This window comes from Melanerpes formicivorus, unplaced genomic scaffold (assembly GCF_026170545.1).
Source record: "Melanerpes formicivorus ecotype bairdi unplaced genomic scaffold, bMelFor1.0.p_v2 SCAF_8, whole genome shotgun sequence".
Classification (NCBI taxonomy): domain Eukaryota; kingdom Metazoa; phylum Chordata; class Aves; order Piciformes; family Picidae; genus Melanerpes; species Melanerpes formicivorus.
The window spans coordinates 15,861,207-15,880,411 of NW_027142360.1; the positions used below are offsets into that span (position 1 = coordinate 15,861,207).

The 19,205-nt window shown below is 40.5% G+C and overlaps 1 protein-coding gene across 4 annotated transcripts in view; it reads left to right on the forward strand.

Annotated features, from left to right (window-relative positions):
• The window catches only part of TXNRD1 (thioredoxin reductase 1), a 39,329-nt gene that overhangs the window by 3,216 nt on the left and 16,908 nt on the right, over positions 1-19,205 (forward strand). Inside the window, exons 1-7 of one of the 4 annotated variants that reach the window (XM_068142289.1) lie at positions 7,770-7,845; positions 9,903-10,012; positions 13,383-13,505; positions 16,810-16,882; positions 16,995-17,114; positions 17,844-17,986; positions 18,109-18,224. In XM_068142289.1, coding sequence (XP_067998390.1) covers positions 13,419-13,505; positions 16,810-16,882; positions 16,995-17,114; positions 17,844-17,986; positions 18,109-18,224 — 539 coding nt within the window. In that variant the 5' untranslated portion in view covers positions 7,770-7,845; positions 9,903-10,012; positions 13,383-13,418. Of the gene's footprint in view, positions 1-7,769; positions 7,846-7,972; positions 8,068-9,902; positions 10,013-13,382; positions 13,506-16,809; positions 16,883-16,994; positions 17,115-17,843; positions 17,987-18,108; positions 18,225-19,205 lie in introns of those variants that run through there. The other 3 variants (XM_068142287.1, XM_068142286.1, XM_068142288.1) reach the window with 3 other exon arrangements.

Here is a 19,205-nt window from a genome sequence, read left to right on the forward strand (position 1 = left end):
TCAAATAACATTCTTTAACAATTGAGTTTTGTGTATGCAGTATTTATGACATTTTGCAGGTACAAAGGTATGAAAATTAGAAATAACTGAGAAGATGATGCTTTTCCTGAATTTTTTTTGGGGTCAATTTATCTCTGCACTATAAACATGCATTTTGCTACAGAGAGGATTAATGAGAAAAATCAAAGCTGTACAATAAGAGGCTAAGCTTAAACATCTCAGAATTAACATCGCTTGAGTTGCTGCTTTTGCCATGCAGAACATACTGTTTGTTTCTGTGGTACTCTACTGTGGTATCACCTCAAGTACTGCTTTTTTTTCCAGATCCTCATGCCACCTGGAATTTTACGGGTGGCTGTGTTTTCAACTGAGTTTGAGTTTCATTTAAGTTGAAGTTGTTCAGCGACTTTCAGGAAGGGGCACTTGGGACATGGCGTACGCTCACTAGCTGGCCTGGAAAGTTATAGTAGACTTTAAATGAAATGTGTGTTGGGTTCTGCAAAGTGAATTCACCAAGTGCTGTTAAAATCATTGCTCCTCATTTTAGTCCTAATATGAGAGGCTCTCATTTCAGCATAACTGTGAGGTGGAATAACAGAGGATCCCCTTTGGTGGCCCTACTTCTGTGCTGCTGTACAAACACTGATAGTGATTAAATTGCATTGACATTTGCATGTGGCGAGTGAGTAATGGGGCCACACATATTTTTATTTTTGCAGTATTTCCTGCATGTGTTTTGACCATGTAAGTTACATGTTAACTGCTCAGGTGTAACAATAACAGATGTGTCATAGCACTCTTTGTGGGAAAGAATAGAGTGGGAGATGTTGTAATGATGGCCCTTAGTCTTCCTTTTCTGTTGTTAGCAGTTATGCATCTGCTTGGTTTCTGCTGTGAACAGGAACAGTGCTTGACCCTAGCAGTGCATGGTACTGATCCCTTTTTTTCCAGACCTTTGTTAAGGTTTCTCTATTATCAAGACTTCCTTGAGGACAAAACTTAATCTCTTGTTCCTGTCTGAAGGTTACTCCTCCATTAAGCCCATCTTGGACATCCTTTGGTAGGGTGTCTCACTGTAGTTTTAATTGTGATTGTAGGAAACAACCAAAACACCAGATAAAATTATGCACTGTGGCTCATTCAATATGCTGAATTGGCAGCTTTCCTTTTCCCACTGGTTTAAAGTGAGTGCGTTTTACCACTGCTGTCTCCTAAGAAAGTTTTGTCTTTGATGCCTCCTGGTTTTGATACCTGCTTTTTAATACCTGCCTGTTGTAATGCAGCTGTTTTCTAGTCTGTAGCATCTTGACTCATGTATTTCCTGTGAAATTAATTTCCAGTGTTTGTTCATGTTTTTGTTGTTCATACCTTTCACTATCTTCCTTTTCTGAATATGGTGTTGTGTTGTAGGTCTTCCTCACAGAGCCATCCTCTAACTTGCTAAGCTATATCTGATGCCACCTTTTTCCTTATGTTTGGTTTGATTTTACCTTCTGTTTTTCTCCCCAAAAATCTCACAGAAGTTGCTTTCCTTAGCATATTGCCTTTCCTGTATGTACTTTTATTCCTTGTCCTGTTGTTTATGTAGCTGGTCTCATTTATGGTAAACCCTATGGAACCCTATGTCCCCTGTAATTTTTTGTCTGTTACAATGCTATCTGACCCATGACTCTTATTTGCATAAGAGACACAAATGCAAAGGAAGGAAGGAAGTAAAGCATGCCAATACTTCTGTTCCCATAGCAAATAACAGTAGCTTAGTATGATGTAGTCAACATTCCTTAAGAATCTGCTAATGAACTGGGATTATGTAATGAAATGAAATAAAGTATTTCACAAATGAGATATCACATTTTATCTTCTAGTAAACTTGTCTGGTTTACTTGTTGAGTCAGCTAGTTGGAGAAGAAAGTGGTGTTTGGCTTGATCATTTTTGCCTTTGTCTTGATGTTTCATCCCAAGCATGGTGGGAAGGAAGCTCTTAACTTCCTTAACCTCTCCACTGCTTGCACAACTTGGCATGGAGTAAACACGTTTCTCTAATTCTAGCTGACAAAAGTGTAGTACCTTTACTGCTTTCCACCCATTTGGCAGAACCTCTAGGCGTCACAGTGGCTTGTGGTATCACTTAAGGGTCAAGACAGGTTGGAGGTTGGACTTGATATTCTTAGAGGTGTTTTCCAACCAAAATAATTCTATGGTTCTTTGAGGCTGATGACCTCTGTTAGATTATCCTGCTTTGCTCATCTCATGCAAATGCTATGGCATTGTTTGCTGGGCAGCCACAAGTGAGATTCAATTATTCCACCCAAGTCCTTTTATTTTTCAAAAAGAATTACCCTGGACCGTCTCGTTAAAAAGCACTGCTTGGGGAAAAAAAATACAGGCCTCTGAGCCAAGTACCTCCACAGTGCAGTACCCATCTTCAACTTCAGGCCCATTATGGGAGATTTCCTGCAGAAAGCATGTTTTCTTTTAACTGTGTTCACTTCTAATACTGACTTGTTTGACCAAAAAAATTCACTAATTGTATGTGAGCTGTTTTCTGCCTCTTTTCATGTTCTCTGTGACTCAGATGCAATCCTGATTACAGAGATGTATGGGGATGAATGAATAAATGGCTTTAGTTATGGTAGAAACAATAAGGGTATGGCAAATGATGGTAGGGAATAATGAATAGCAGCAGCACCAGGAGATCCTGTTCCAGCTTTGCTGAGTACTGCTTCAGCTCTCTGTGCCTCAGGTGCCCCACCTGAACAAGCATGAATGGTGATACTTCCTCCCCTTGTTTATTTTCTGATCAGGGAAAAAAAAGTGTCATGAGAGTATTAATCACAGTTTGTAAGAGCTGCAGGTCTGTGTTTGCCATAGGAATTTCAAGAAAAAAACAAGGAAGCTCAGCTGTTTTAGATTGCCCCAAATGAAGGGTGAGCCGTTATGGATGGCACTGTGAGCATGATGCATCTACAGGTGTCAGATAAAGCCAAAAGCAACAGCAACTTTTGAGGGGAATAGACAAAAGTCTGTGTTAAAGTTGCTGGTGCTGTAAGATGTTTTCCATAACAACTGCATTTAAATCTTTATATGAGATGTTCCAGCTTTTACTACAGTTTTAGATGCTGAGAAGCTTTATATTGAGTTTCTTATAATGTAGTTAATTTAGATCACAATGAAATAAAAAGGAAGATGGAAGTACTAAAAGAGAGCTAGCTTTTTACTGAAAAAGAGATAATCTGAAGTTCATCTTTGTTTAATTTATACAACTTGTTCTGTTTAAGTCAATAGAATTTGTATTATAGACATTCTAGAAATATTTGAGGTCAATATGTGATGTTACACTCACAGAAAACATCTCTGTTGTTGCTAATTAGAGCAACCTGACTAATTCCTGTGGGGTTTACTGTAAACAGTTACATAAGAGAAGAGTAAAGGCTAAAGACTTTCTAAGGCAAGTACCAGTTGTCTGGTAAGGCTGAGGTCTTTGTTGGTGAGAGCACTAGTAGGAAAGTTTTTGAGAAAGCCCAGCTCTTGTTGGAGTTTGATTTCATGTTCCATAATGATTATGTCAGAAACACATCTTGGACAACTTCTCATAACAAACCAAGAAGTACGATGATGTCCCTGCTGAAATCATTACAGTAAAATACTTCTTTGAATTACAGTTGGACTTTAGTGGTAGCTACATGGATATTTAGAAGTAGGAATTGCTACTTTTTCTAAGAATTCAGAACCCTTTTTGCAGACTATCAGTATGTGACGAGTTATGAACTTGAGTGCATGGTCATACAGAAGCTGAGAAGGATGTATTTGAGTGTTAAGCTTCTTGCCCTACATCTTGGATGCAAAGGTAGTGGGCTGCACCCCTCAAAACAAGCGTGCTGACCCGTCTAGAGTGAAAATCTGGTTGAAGGATTTTTGCTGAATTGGTTCCCAGATGTTCATTAGAAATTGAGCTGAAAGGCATGAATTTTGTTACTTAAGGCTTTCATTTGTATGGGAGGTTTTCTGTTTAGTATAGGGAGCTTTGAATGAGGCTGTCAGACAGATGTCACCTCAAAGCTTGTCTTTCATTTGATCTGGCTTTTGTCATTCCCCTGTCAGTATTTCTTACTTGGCTCGTCTTGGTTTTGTGATTCCTGCTCCGCTATGCAGAGGTCAGATTAAAAGTTCTCAGTAGATTTTTGTCCTTTGAGAAAACAGTGCTGTGAAACTTTCTGTCATTTTTTGCCTTTTTCATGTGTTAACTGTGTTTGAGTTGCTGAGAACACTGATGGGTTTTTTCTTCTTTGGCTTAGAAAACTTAACACTTGGGTTGAAAAGTTCCCAGAAGAAAATTCATATCTACATGTTTTATCACTTGCAAGAATGGTTTTAAATGCCTTTTATGTTCAAATAGTTGTGGTAAAAAAGAAGGAGTATTTTCATGAAGGAGATCAATGTTTTGGAGTAGTGCTATGGACTACGGTCCCAGACTCACAGAAATCTGTGCCAAAGTTAGAGCCTCCCAGTTTCTGTTTGCACTTAATTGGAGGAGGGTACCCAAAGTTACTATTCCACGTTGTGTCTTGATTCATTCAAGCTGTGTTTTATTTAACTGCAAGCAGTCTTAAGCTCTTAGCTATGAAAAGTGGATTAACAGGAATACAATTAAAACTAAAGCACTTCACAGCAACACACTGAATAAAATATAAGCAATAACATAGTTCAGAAAACTTCTGATTTCTTAGGAAAATACACTGACTCTGTTACTTGTCAGCCCTGAAGCTTGCTGGGTTTTGCATTGGAGAGTGAGTCAGAATCAAACTTTGTATGAAACTCCCTGTTCACATTTGTTCATGAATTTGGTAGGCTTAGGGAAATGAGCATAGAAAAGAATGTCAGTGAGCCACATTATCCAACCAGTCTCTTAGTGAAGTTTGGGCTGGTTTGAATCTGTTCTCGTTTATATCAGCAGTCAGAGATTGCTAAGAACAATACAATAACTAATGAAATAACACTCACCAATGGCTTTAAGGGGCTTCTTGGTCAGACATGGAAAGTTCATAAAGCCAAGAAAACCTGTGCATCCATTTTCTGATGGAATGCTTCCTATCACAGTAATTTCAAACACTTGAACACCTTTTGGAAATTTCAGCAGTATGTCAAGCAAGTCACTGGCAGAACCAGAGCAGCATCAAGCCTAATTCTTGGTCTTATGCATGTGGTACTTACTTTGTGCTGTATGAAGGCTGCATACGTGGGGAACAAGCAGATAATGAAACAGACCTGTAATGCAGGGAGAAAAGACTGAAAGTGATTTCACTGTTCAGTCTCATCTGTTAATGTTTGTGTCCTCTGCAGGTGAAGGAACTATTCAAATGCTCAGAAATTCAGTTTTTTTTCCACTTGAACTGCAGCAAACCTAAGTGAGCAAGTAGTCTTAAGGACTGGATGCATAGCTCAGTCTTTCTTAACTTCTCCCTCACTGCTTGCATATGCAGACAGTGAGACTCTTTAGGGAAAAATAGCCCTTTGTCTCTGGGAAAAATGTGTATTTCTGTGGTATTGGTGAAGTATTTTCGTTTGTTGCACTCACCATGGAACTCTGTTGCTTTGCAGGCTAAAATTGTGAACCATATGGATTACATACAACTGTTGCAAGTTTCTCTTATGTAAGTAGGTTCAAAAAAGGCTCTGAAGTAGGGTTTTTCACCATCTGGGTTTTGTTGTATTAATATTTGTCACTTACAAGGGAAAGTAAAGATTTTACTCCAGCTGTATGGTTTCTGTGCAGTGATTACGCATGGTGCTTTACACATGGGTAGTTAAGGGCAAGCTGCTAATTCGAGAGAGAAGGCAGAGGTATTTGTAATCAGATATAATATGTATCTTTGTCCTGTGCATAGACTGCCAGATTCAAGGCTCATATATACCAGCCTTCAAAGTAGCATTCATGCAATATAAGTGGTTCACTCTTGATTAACAGCACTTGTCAGTGAGCATTTACTTTTGTGTGGAAGTTGTGTTAGGTTGGCCTGTATTAATATTATTGACTTGTTACGGGTTCAGACTTGGGCTGAGTTCAGGTGAGGAGACAAATGTACCTCCAAGCTATCTTTATATTTCCTCTGACAGGGCAGCCAAGCACTGAATCAGAACTTGGAAAGAAAGGAATAGCCACGGGGCTGTGCTGGTTTATCCTGTCAAAAGGTACCAGTGGTTCTTGGCCAGGATTATTAGAGTGCGGCACATGCAGCCCTTATCTGTTGCTTTCTTGATTAGCTTGTAAGGCTACACTGTGTCTGTCACAGTGAAAAATGAGCATATGAGGAGGATCATAGGTCTAACTTACACCAAAGTACAGTTTCTAAGTGTTATTTTTTAATTTCCACCCACTGATCCTGGCCCTCTGTGAAGCGTGGATGCATTGTGATTCCTACTGGGGCAAAGGGGAGATTTATGCACCGGGGGGGGTTTAGGTTAGATATTAGGAAGCACTTCCTCACAGAAAGGGTGATAGGCACTGGAATGGACTGCCTAGAGAGGTGGTGGAGTCACCATCACTGGAGGTCTTTAAGAAAAGATTGGACGTGGTACTTTGTGGCATGGTTTAGCTGATGTCGTGGTGTTAGGTCATAGGCTGGACTTGATGATCTTAGAGGTCTTTTCCAGCCTCAGTAATTCTGTGTGATTCTGTGTAAAGGCAGTTTCAGAGGTTCTCATGTTTCCCTGCATCCTTGCTTCCTGGTCAAGGCCTTCTGCAGAAGTTACACAACCAACAGTCAAAAGTTCAGAGGCCTCAGTGCTGGGAAGGACTTCGATTTGTGAGGAAGTTCCCTCCCAACAAGGAAAGATAGGGACTAAAAATCTCATAGTTACTTCACAGTATTTATTTAATTTTCTTTGTTCAGGAAGTGGCAGTGAGACTTAGTGCAATCTGCTTCAGCTGGATGCTGAAAAGCGGGGGGTTTAACAAGCTGCTGAGTAAAACTAGCAGTTTCATTGCTACCAGTGATAGAAAAGTTACTGTTTTCTCTTCCTCCCTGTTGGTCTGTATGGGTGTGCCTTCTGCCTGGCACTGGCTGTGGTGCTCATAGTATCCTTCCCTGAGCTGGCAGAACTTGTGAGGCTGATGGGAAACTATTTACAGCTTTTCTTCCCCAGCTTAGTTTTCTCCTAATTTAGTGAGCTGATTTAGCTCATGTAAGGGGCTCTTGGCTGCCAGAGCTGGTGCCAAGTATGCAGACACCAAGAAGAAGAAGAGAGAGGTGGGAGAGAGTAGGCTTGTCTTCTCATGACAGTAGCAACTTGTTACATCATTTCACCCTACATCAAGGAGCTCTTGACAGGTTGAAGGGGAGGTAGCACACAACAGCCACCATCTTCTAGATTGAGACTCAAACTCAAAGATGGTGTTAGTGCAGGGTATGAGTCTGGATCTTTCTCCCATGGCTGTGAGTTTCTAGAGACTTCTGAGGTAACACTGATGCTTACGGGCAGAGAGAGTTGTCCTTATCACTACATCTCTGAAGACTATCCAGAGTGGTTCCGAGGTTCAGGTTCTCCTTAGCAGCCTCCTTCTGCAAAAAAGTATCTTCTGATAGATTTCAGGAGAACAGCAATTCACCAGGACTGTGGCTTATTGTAATTGCTATTAATGGATGGAGTTTTATGGAGAGCAAGCAAGTGACGCAGAGAGCACTTTCTGCTTTGTCATCCTGACTGTGGCAAGTTGCCCAAACCAGCGAGGGAGAGGCCCCCTGCAGAAGCAGCAGCCTGCATAGTAACTCTTTCAAGTCTCTGCCAGGGGTTATGGTTGCCTTTGTGTTTTGGGCCTATTGCTAAGGCTGGGCGGCTGTAGCACAGGTCTGCCTGAAAATAATTAGAGATGTTTATATAAATGCCTGTGTTGTTTAATGACTAGATTTTTATCTCATTAAAGTTAGAGTTTTAGGTGAACATTCCAGAGGTTGTTCAAACTTGTTATAGGAATAAAATGCAAGGCTTTAGTTGCTTCAGGTTTATGCAGGACTGTAGCACTGGTAGTACACTGAGGAGAAAAATTCTCCTTTATGAAGTGTTAAAAATGTATGTTCTTACTTCTCTTTTTTCATGTGTGTCTGTATATGGATAGATTCATTCCTACCCTCCTTCCCCAAGCTAAAATAGGCCAAGTATTACCCAGCACTAGTATTTCTGTTAACGATTGCATAATGTTTCTGGTCTCATCTGTAAATCCTTTTACCAACATCCGCAATATTCTTCTGAGATAAAGGGATTTTGTCACCAAGTTTCAGAGAAGAAATCAGAGATGACAGGATTCCAGTACAATTTTCAATGACTGCCTCTTTGCATTTGTGCCTTGCATGTGCCCTTGTAGCCAAGAAGGTAAATGACATTCTGGGGTGCATCAAGAAGAGTGGCAAGCAGATCAATGGAGGTTCTTCTCCCCCCCTACTCTGCCCTGGTGAGGCCTCATCTGGAGTACCATGTCCAGTTCTGAGCTTCTTGATTCAAGGATAGTGTACAGCAAAGGACTTTGAAGATGAATAGGGGACTACAACATCTCTCTTACAAAGAAAGGCTGAGGAACTTGGGGCTTTTTAGCCTAGAGAAGACTGAGTGGGAATCTTATAAATTCTTGTAAATACTTAAAAGGTGGTTGTTGGGAGAATGGAGACAGTCTTTTTTTCAGTGGTGCCCAGTGACAGGACAAGAGGAAGTTCCATCTAAACATGAGGAGGAACTTCTTTACTTCAAGGGTGGTAGAGCACTGGAACAGGCTGCCCAGGGAGGTGGTGGAGTTTCCGTCCTTGCAGTCATCTAAAACCTGCCTGAACAGCATCCTGTGCAGTCTGCTCTAGGGCAACCTGCTCTGGCAGGGGGATTAGACTAGATGATCTCCAGAGGTCCCTTCCAACCCCTCTCATTCTGTGTTTCTGTGATTTGTGTGAATGCTCTTCAGGTTTGTGGGCTGAGTGCCCAAGGAATGTATGCACATCCAGTATGGCTGTTTGTCTAACTATGTGCACGTGTCAGAGTTTGCTAATTAATGCTGGCTGTGCAGTGCAAAATATGTGTGTGATTAAGTACAAACAACTGTATACTGACCCATTTATTCGAAATTAAGCTTAACATAACTCAGAGTTATGTGGAGAAAGGCAGAGCTGATAATGGGTTCCAATCGAGTATTAGATTTGTTTTCTTTTTCCATGCCATATCCAATGGCTGTATTTAAGGATGTTGATTTTTTTTCCCTTTCACTATAATATGTTTAACCTTTTCTATATAGTGGAGATGTATGGATATATAAAAATCAGTTATGATGAATGGGTAAACACATCTTTTCCCAGACTTTTGAAGACATTTGTTTATAGGATTTCATAACATGAATAGTAACATATGGCAGAAATTGTTTGAGGGGGGAGAGTTCTGTTAAGAATTGAACTGAAAGAAGCTTTCAGGGAGCTAATTGCAGAGGAAAAATAAGTACTTTGAAAACTGAATTATAAATTGAAGATTGAAAAAAAAATGACAGCACATTAGAATAAGAAAATCACTTTCTGGGCAAGAAAGGCAGAAATGATAATTTTCCTTTAAAACTGAAGTTTCAGTCTTAACCACAGAAAATCTTATTTCCTTGCTTTATCCCAAGCATATTGTTGTATGGGCAAAAAGCTCTGAAATACCTACCAACTCTCCTATGGGATTTTCTTAGAGAGAGAAATATGGCAAGTCATGCTAACATTGCAAATGAGTCATCAGTTGCCTTAGGAAACCCTGCCCTGGGCCAGGCAGGCATGGCTCTGATGAGGAAGTGGTGAGGCCGCTAGGCCACTCCCCCAGATAACTTTGCATGAGGAGCACAGCCTCATAAAGGACGCCTCTCCCGGCACTACCTTATTTTGTTCTTCATTTCACAGAGGCAGCACAGAAGGTGCAAGAAGGGCAGCCTGAAGTCAGAGCAGAAACTTCACAGCCGGGTGGTTTTATACAGGAGAAGCAAACAGGAGGTCATGAAGAAACTTTAAAGGTAGGGAGAGATACATTTTTAAGTCTATAATTTAGCTTTGACATTGGAAAATAATAATAATGTAGGCTTCATTGTAAAAATTGTAGTTCTTGGAAGAAGGATGAAGGAGATCTGTTCTCAGGATGGGATCTTGGACAAGTTCCCCTGATAAATGGGAAATAGAGCTTATCAAAATCCTGGCTGCTTTGGATCAGGGTTCTAGGAAGTGGTTTCAGAGGTAAAGGTTTTAATCTTTGATTTATCAAAACTTCTAATGAGTTTTCATGAACAATGATTATGTAGAACTAATGAGAAATGAACCAAATAGTAGGGAATAAAAGCTGAAGTTTTGTAATCCCTGTGAAAATACAAAGCCTTTTTCTACCAAAACAAACAAACAAACAAAAAAGAGTAGGATGACAGACTGTTAGGAGCTGGAAGGGACCTTGAAAAATCATCCAGTTCAACCTCTCTGCCAGAGCAGGATCACCTATACCAGATCACACAGGAACACATCCAGGCAGGTCTTGAATATCTCCAGAGAGGAAGGCTCCACAACCCCCCTGGGGAGCCTGTTCCAGTGTTCTGTTGCCCTCCCAGTGAAAATATTTTCCTGATTTTTCCATGCAACTTCCTATGCCTCAGCTTCCACCTACTGCCCCTTGTCCTGTCATTGGGCATCACTGAGAAAAGCCTGACTCCATCCTCTTGGCACTCACCCTTTACATATTTATAAACATTAATGAGGTCACCCCTCAGTCTCCTCCTCCCCAAACTAAAGAGACCCAGCTCCCTCAGTCTCTCTTCATGAGGGAGATGTTCCACTCTCTTAATTTTTGTGGCTCTGCGTTGGATCCTTCTGATACACTCCAGCATGACACTGGCCTTCTTTCTACAAGGGCACATTGGTGACAGTGCACTCTGTTCCCTCATCCAGGTTGTTGATGAATATATTGAATAGTACTGGCCCCAGTACTGATCCCTGAGGCACTCCACTAGACACAGGCCTCCAGCTAGTCTCTGTTCCACTGACCACAACTCTGACTTCTTTCCTTCAACCAGTTCACAATTCACCTCACTACCTGATAATGATATAACCAATGATCTAAGCAAATTTCCTGAGTAGGTATTGTGGTTTCTTTACATGCATTGTAAAGATACCATTCTTGGTAGCTGGGTCTGATGACTGTGTGGGAGTTGGTCTACCCTTAGGTTTCACACCATCCTGTTGCCACCAAGTAAACTAGATGTGTTTTGGAAATGAATGGCACAGTGTGATTTGGTGTCACTAAACATGAGTTAAGTGAAATTGCATATCACAATACATCTAGGCTCCTTTTTCACTCTTTCTCTGATTGCAGTAAGAAGCTTGAGCCTGGCCAATGGCCACACTGTAAAAGTAGAATACCGGGGAACCAACTGAACACAAAGTAGATTCAGTGGTAGAGCTTCATGTTGGGGTGGTAGAGCAAGAGAAGAGGAAGGAAGATGAGGTATTTTTGGATGTCTTTACAACAGACACAGATGTTTTCTAGGTTTTATTTTTATTATTAACATGCTACCCTAGGTTATGAAATGCTATTAAAATGTAGCTTTCTACAGGCAGAAGCACAGTTTGAATTTCTGCTGACACTGCTGTATAATTTGCTGGAGGGATAGGGGATTTTTATTAGGGATATGGCAGTGCTGGCAGAAGTCTCTGGGGTAGACACTTAACACTTCCAGAGAGGGAATAATCTAGCCTCAGAGAAAAGCAACAGAATGGATTGAGTAGAAAGGGCTGCTTAATGCAAAGCAAAATTAAGATGAAAAAAAGATGGGAAACTTGGTTGGGTTTTTGTAGTGGTTTTTTTTCCTTTCCTTTTATTTGACATGACTATTCTAGAGTACTGAATCAAGTCCTGTCTAGATAGGCAGACAGAAATACTTGAATGAAGGTGAGCAGATCTGTAAAGTGACAAAATACAGGTTTCTTTCTTTACTTTTTTGGTCTTAAAAGTCATGTCATGACCTTAATTGCTACTAATCTCCATCATCTGAGAAATTTGATTTTTAGTCATAGAATAGAATTAACCAGGTTGGAAGAGACCTCAGAGATCGAGTCCAACCTATCATCCAACACTGTCTAATCAGCTAAACCGTGGCACCAAGCACCCCATCCAGTCTCTTCCTAAACACTTCCAGTGCTGATGACTCCACCATCTCCCTAGGCAGGCCATTCCGATGGCCAATCACTCTATGAAGAACTTCTTCCTAACATCCAGCTTAAACCTTTCCTGGTGCAGCTTGAGACTGTGTCCTCTTGTTCTGGTGCTGGTTGCGTGGGAGCAGAGACCAGTCCCCACCTGGCCCACCTGGCTACAACCTCCCTTCAGGTAGTTGTGAACGGCAATAAGGTCTGCCCTGAGCCTCCTCTTCTCCAGGCTAAGCAACCCCAGCTCCCTTAGCCTCTCCTCACAGGTCTTGTGCTCCAAACTCCTCCCCAGCTTTGTTGCTCTTCTCTGGACATGTTCCAGCAAGTCAACATCTTTCCTAAACTGAGGGGCCCAGATCTTGTCCTACAGTTTGAGACACAAATTGTGCCAGCAGCTCCAAAGGTTTGAAGGTCTAAAGGCCTGATAAATTCAAGTTTCACTGATTAAGTAGAAAGGATCATTTTAGAAAGAATATATGAATCCAGTGCAGCATTCTTTGTGACATTTAGCTGTCAAAATGCATTTTAAGACTTAGGGTTTTTTTTTCTCTGCCATTAGTCATTGGATTAAGAAAGAAAAAGAATCTCTTGTGAAACTGCAATGAGCACACTTGATCCATGTGACACCAGAGTGAGTTAGAATGATCAACCAAGGCAATAATAAGCACAAGTGTGTTACAAAAGTGTAGTTTTCAGAAATGGTTTTCTTCATTCAGTTCTGTTCAGTCAGTTGGTAAGGCTGGTAATTGCAGATTATTACAATGTTGTATATGACTGTTGTATTTTCCTGCTAATAATGTGCAGCAGGAGGGAAAAACCACTCATTAAGGAAGGTCCAGGGAGGATGAAAAGAATAAAATAAATTAATGGAATACCTCTGTCAGCAAGTGTGTATCTGATCCTGGAGTGTAAGGCAGCACTGGCATTGCACTGATGTGGAAAACTAAGCTCTGCAAGGAAACCCAGAGCTCCAAGAAAAAAAGAAAATTCATGGTTTGGTATCTAGTAGCTACTGAGCTATTCAAGGATGGATTAAGAAGATGAAATTTAAAAAAGCTAATTAAAAGCAGCCACCTCAGAAAATTCAGATGTGCTTGTGTTCCCTTATCACAATATTTGGTACTGAAAATACTAGATTTTTGAGCATTGTGGGTAATGTTTCAGTGCTCCCTAATCCTTTTTGTTTTCTCTATTCAGACAAATACAGAAGGCAAGGCTGAGAAACCACTGGAAATGAATGGGAATACCCCAGTGCCACATTCCTATGACTACGATCTCATTGTCATTGGCGGGGGATCAGGTGGCCTGGCAGCTGCTAAGGTATGAGAGAGAAAATACAGACTTGCACTTCCCATGTAAGTAGGTGGGTGATATCTTCAGTGTTTTGGAGCTGGGTGTCTTCAACACTGTAGGAAGATAACATTTCTGCCTCATCAGAGGAATTTCTTGTGAGGGTAGCCCCAGTGATACAATATTTGTTTTCTTACATTATGAAGAAGAAAAACAAAAAATGCCACGAGATAATTCTTAATAGCATGAGATTTGGTCCCCACTAATGGGGGATGATGCTGCAAGTAGGTATTGCAATCTGTTTATTAGTAGTTGAATTAAAGTGTAAATGTTAATAATTTAAAAATAGTTCCATTAAAATCAGGGTTCCTAGTTTCATCTGAAAGTAAAATCTGTTCAGATATAGTTGTGTATGTGGTTTTAATTCTTGACAATGGGGCAGATTCTGTGGTTTATGAGCTTATATAATTGCCTAGATGGAGATGAAGCAGAGTTAGGGTCTCATCCTTCGTTTCTAGGGTCTGATACTTTCTGCCTCTGGCCAAATAATTCATGACTTTTAATTAGGCTGTTTCCTTTAGAAACATACCTAGAATTAATTGAAAGAATCCACAGTGGTGCAGAATATACCAGCTCTTAGAGTTGTCATCATCCCAGATATCTGAAACTTGCTGAGTTTTAATGTAAGTCAGTAACTGTCCTTTATAATGGTAGTTAGGCACATTTTGCCTCTTCTTCCTGGGGTAGAATTAGCTATTTAGAAGAGAATTGAGCATTCCTACAAGTAAACCTATTTCATTGATAAAGACCTGGATTATTCCTCCAGACAGGAGGCATTTCTTTTGTTCTCAAGAACTGGAGGCAGTCATTGAGGAGTGAGGGAAAAAAATATTTCAGCCTACCAATGGACTCACACCAAACCTTGGTCCCTTAGAAGAACTTCTGTTATAATGGCAGAATACAGAGTGCTGAGTGGTAGATCATAATGTACCATATGCCCATAATCTATTTCAGTAATTCACTGCTTTCCCATCAGTAGAGGCACTGTTGTCATGGTGTAGGATGGAAGATAAGATTTGTGAGAATTCTGAGAACCTGCAAGGAGAAGCAGGCCCTGGTTTTCAGAGGATAAAGATGTTTTAGGACACAGAAGGGAGTAACAAGAGTAAAAGGAAGCTTGCAGTAATGCAAAACCAGTTTGCAGTAATAAAAAGCCATATGCTGAAATTTCCATGAGGAGACTGCTCTGCTTTGTTGTGTGCATATGCTAGGTTGTGAAGCTACAGCACTGATATTTATTGCATCATTTTTTAGCAGTGGGACAGAGAAAGTGTGTACCTAGGAACATAAATTCCCATATTCCTTGAATTAGGTGTATAAAATACTTTGGTTCATAGAGTTCTCAAGTGATTGTAGAACAGAAGATGATAGATCAATAAAGTCAACATCATTGCCTCTATATATGATTGTATTTCAAATAAGTTTCATGAAGTTTAAATGAAGCTGTTTTACACCTTCAAGCTTCTGACTTAAATTTTGTAAGTTAACAAAGAGTGCCTTAAAGTGAAACAAAAGGAGGAAACCCCCCGAACTACACTGCTCTTGTACTAAGTTCCAGACTTCTGCACTCAGATTTGCAGCAGTTTAACTATGTTGATTAAATGCATGCTTTTCACTATGACACATGCACCTTTGTCTGCTGTCTTCCTTTTCCTCTCTGTACTGTGCTCATAACTTGTTATTTTGGAGGCATGTCTCGGCAGTGAGTGCAAACACTGCTAAGATGAATCTGCAATCTGCAACCCAACTGCAGACCCAGGCCAAAGTGCCAGGCCACTATTATCAGTTTGTACAGAACAGCTCCAGCCTTAAGCGAACTTGTGATCATGTGGCACTGCACTGAACCCTGTAAGGCTTGAAAGCCTTCAGGGTAGGTTTTGTTACTGTGGGTGTATTGCTCTGTGGAAGTGGTTGTATCAGTTTGTGATCTCTGCTGAGGTGGCAACACGCTGCGGTATGTATTGCGTGAATGTATAGCTGAGTATAAGCTTAGGAATCCATGCACTCTGCTTAGCTTATACTGGTAAAGCTCTTTGGTGTTGTGTGTAAGAGTTGCCTTTATAGAGGAGCTTTAATAATGCATCTTAATCTCTAAGGGCCTTTCTGAGGAACTTTCTCAGAGATGCTGCTAATGGATAGAAATTAGCTTCTTGTCCAACCTTGACCTTTAATGTTTTCCAAAGGTGTTTACAGCCTGTGTTGTTTGAAATTGTTTGTGTCTTGCATGCAGTGAGGTACATTTAAAATTCAAATCTTGATTGTCAACTATTTGGATTAACAAGTATTACTGGTAACAATGCTGAAGGCTGTCCAGCTCCTCCCAAACCAAACCCAAGGCCTTAGGGTAATATCCTGTGCCAATAGTTGTTATTGCTTACATGTCTAAGAACTCATCATCTGATGCAGCACAATTGTGGCTACTCCAAGTACCAAAGTCATTTTGCTACATCTCATGGAGGAATCTACTGTTGCTGTTACTCAGCTATGTAGTGCTTACCATGTGTTTTATTCTGGTACCAGTTACTGTGGTCAATGTTTTCCTCTTTCTTAAAAAGCACAGGAAACCATGGAATCCGTATAAAAATTACAGTCCTCAATATCATTTGCACATGTTGATTGCAGATTTGTTAATGAAACTTCTCATGGGAAATATGATGAAATAAATCATCACTTTCTTAGTATGGATGACATATGCACAATCTAACAACAAAATAGTTGCCACAGGTTGACTAGCTGGAAGAGCAAAAGCTCATGCTGACAACTACGGACTGTACTCAAAATTGAGCGTTCCCTTCTACTAGACAAAGAAAGATTGGATAAGCACAGTTGTAATTTTCGGCCACATGACTGCTTAAATCATTGTGTGATGTGGTTTCAAACTAATGTTTGAGAAACCACCTTTGAAATGAAAACTGGATTAATGGAGAATTTGTTAACTACATTATATGTACGTGGCATGTTGGGAAATAGTGTGAAGAAACTGACAATATGGGGGAGAGAAGCAGAGCTTTGACTCCCAGGTTCTTCTGTGTATCACCTGATGCTATGTTCTTGTGCAGCAGGATAAATGCCTATTTTTTTCCTCTCATCTTTTTTTTCCTATTGAGTGCACAGGTTAGTGCAGAAGATTAATGACTGTCTGGCTGTTCCCTTGCAAATCATTCATTATTACTTAATTAAAAGTCACAAAGCTTTTCAGAAACGCATGATGTTATAATCTATTCCAAATTTAACCTTTAATGTTTACATACATGTCTCTTACTTTGTTTTGCAGGAGGCTGCCAAATATGAAAAGAAAGTACTAGTGCTGGACTTTGTCAAGCCTACACCTCTGGGAAACTCATGGGGTAAATTTCTCTTCATTGCAAATCTCCTATAAAGGAGCTTTGCTCAGGGACTCTGATTCTCCTTGGAGATCGGCCACACTTGAGAAAAACATACTCTGTTCCTTTCTCTCAGGTCTTGGAGGAACTTGTGTAAATGTGGGCTGTATACCTAAAAAATTGATGCACCAGGCAGCTTTGCTGGGGCAAGCCTTGCAGGATGCACGCAAATTTGGATGGCAGTTTACGGAGGAAGGTAAAGGAGAACTTTCTTGTCAGTTTTGCCATTTGCGCTGAAAATCCAGAGGTTTTTTCCCACACTTAAGCATATATTGGATGTGAGGCAACTTCAGGGAGATTAGACATGAACTTAAGTGCTTTTCACATCTAAAGCCATGGGGCTTCCTGCCTTGCAGCCTTTGATCTGTTTACTAATAGCTTCTCATTATGTTATTTGATAAGGTAGTGCTGTGTGAATAAAGGCAGTAAGGTACTACTCCATTTCTGAATGTAACACTACATCTGTCCCCTGCTAGAAACTTCCTCATAATAAAAGGCAAGGATTTGCTTTCCTTTCCTTCTGTCTCTCACTACTACGCAAGAAGGTGAATTTTACTTTTTATTACCTCTAATGTGGATTTTTATAGGATTGGTCTTTATTTAGGATGTGATCCTCTAGCGAGGAACATGCAGGGACTCTTCTCAGAGATGTATATTCTGTTGAGCAATGTCACTTGCTCACAGCATGTGTCAATAGAAAACTATCCGTAATGCAAGAGGTCTAAATTTTCCATATTCTCTTCCACTCTGACCTCTCACATTGTCTGTGCTGATAAAATTCTTTGGATTTCAGTAGAGTTACTCTGGAATAAAAAAGGAGCAAGACAAAGGTGACTGGGCCTTGCAAAAGGTTTTCTTACAAGGTTTGCTATGGAGAAAGAACTCACAGCCTGAAAGATGAACCTTCCTCTTTTGTTTCTAACAGTCAATCACAACTGGATGACTATGACAGAATCTGTTCAGAACTACATTGGCTCACTGAACTGGGGCTACCGGGTTGCACTGAGAGAGAAGTCAGTCACATATGAGAACGCATATGGAGAGTTTGTTGGGCCACACACAGTTAAGGTACTCCCTAAGCCAAGTTTGCTGGGTCTTTGTGTAGTATTTTCTGAAAAGAGATGCTTTTCAAATAGAACAGCTTTTCCCTTTTTAGGACTGCTCACCTTGAACCAATACTTTGTCCGCAGGCAACAAATAAAAGAGGAGTCGAGAAGCTGTACACAGCTGAGAGATTTCTCATTGCCACTGGTGAACGACCACGCTACCTGGGTATACCTGGAGACAAGGAATACTGCATTAGCAGGTAAAAACAGGGAGGAATGTGAAGGCATTCACCATGTGTATATGCTTCGCCTGTAAGAGAAAGTGGTAAAGCATGAGCAGAGCTGCTTGGTTGCTGGTTTTCTTTCCTGTATAACTTTTTGTTATGAGTAATCAAGCACAGGAGAATAGCTACAGGGAGATTTTAAGGTGCCAAAAACATTGGTGTCTAGTAGACACCATGGAACTGTGGGTGGCTGCCTAGGATAGTTATGCTTCTGACTGATAATAGCAGTAATCAAGAATACCATGAATCATGTGCATATCCATTGTGAAATCAATCACCAGCTCTGCCCCAGGTACCAGTACATCCACTTCCTGTCTGTTCCTTGCAGTCTTTCAGTTCACATACAGAAGCTTTTTGGTAATGAAAAGCATGGGCTGCTTGGAGGAAACCTCCCTGCTCATGTATCAAGGAAAGAGGGAGTTGCAGTCTATTGATGTTGTGAGGCTGGTAGGAATGTATCTCTCTTCATACAATAAGGCAGTCTTAAAGTTGAACTCATTTTTTTCCCAGCTACTCGGTGAACTTAATTCTAATTGATAGTACAGTTCTAGTACAATTTTGACCAAAAAAATGTGATATGCAGGTGGAATGTGTTTTCATACCAGGCTAACTTAATGTAGAAGCAGAGGTTGGAATTACAAGCTTGCAAACATATGGCAATGAAATAAATCACTGGCATTACCCCTATGAAACCAAAATGCCAGGTAGTATATTTCCCTTGTAATAAGTAGTAGTGAAATTAAAGGCAGCAGATCATATACCCTGTGAAGTGGTACTTTAGAATAACATTAAGGTGGAAGAGTCAGGAATGCCAGAGTTAAAGGCTGTCTGTGTAATCCTTCCTGGATTCCCTGAGGGAAAGGAACTATCATGTGGCCTTTGATTACACAATCACATTTTATTCCACCACAACATTTGCAGAGGGCATCTTTGTTTATCCTTTGCAAGCTGTTGGCT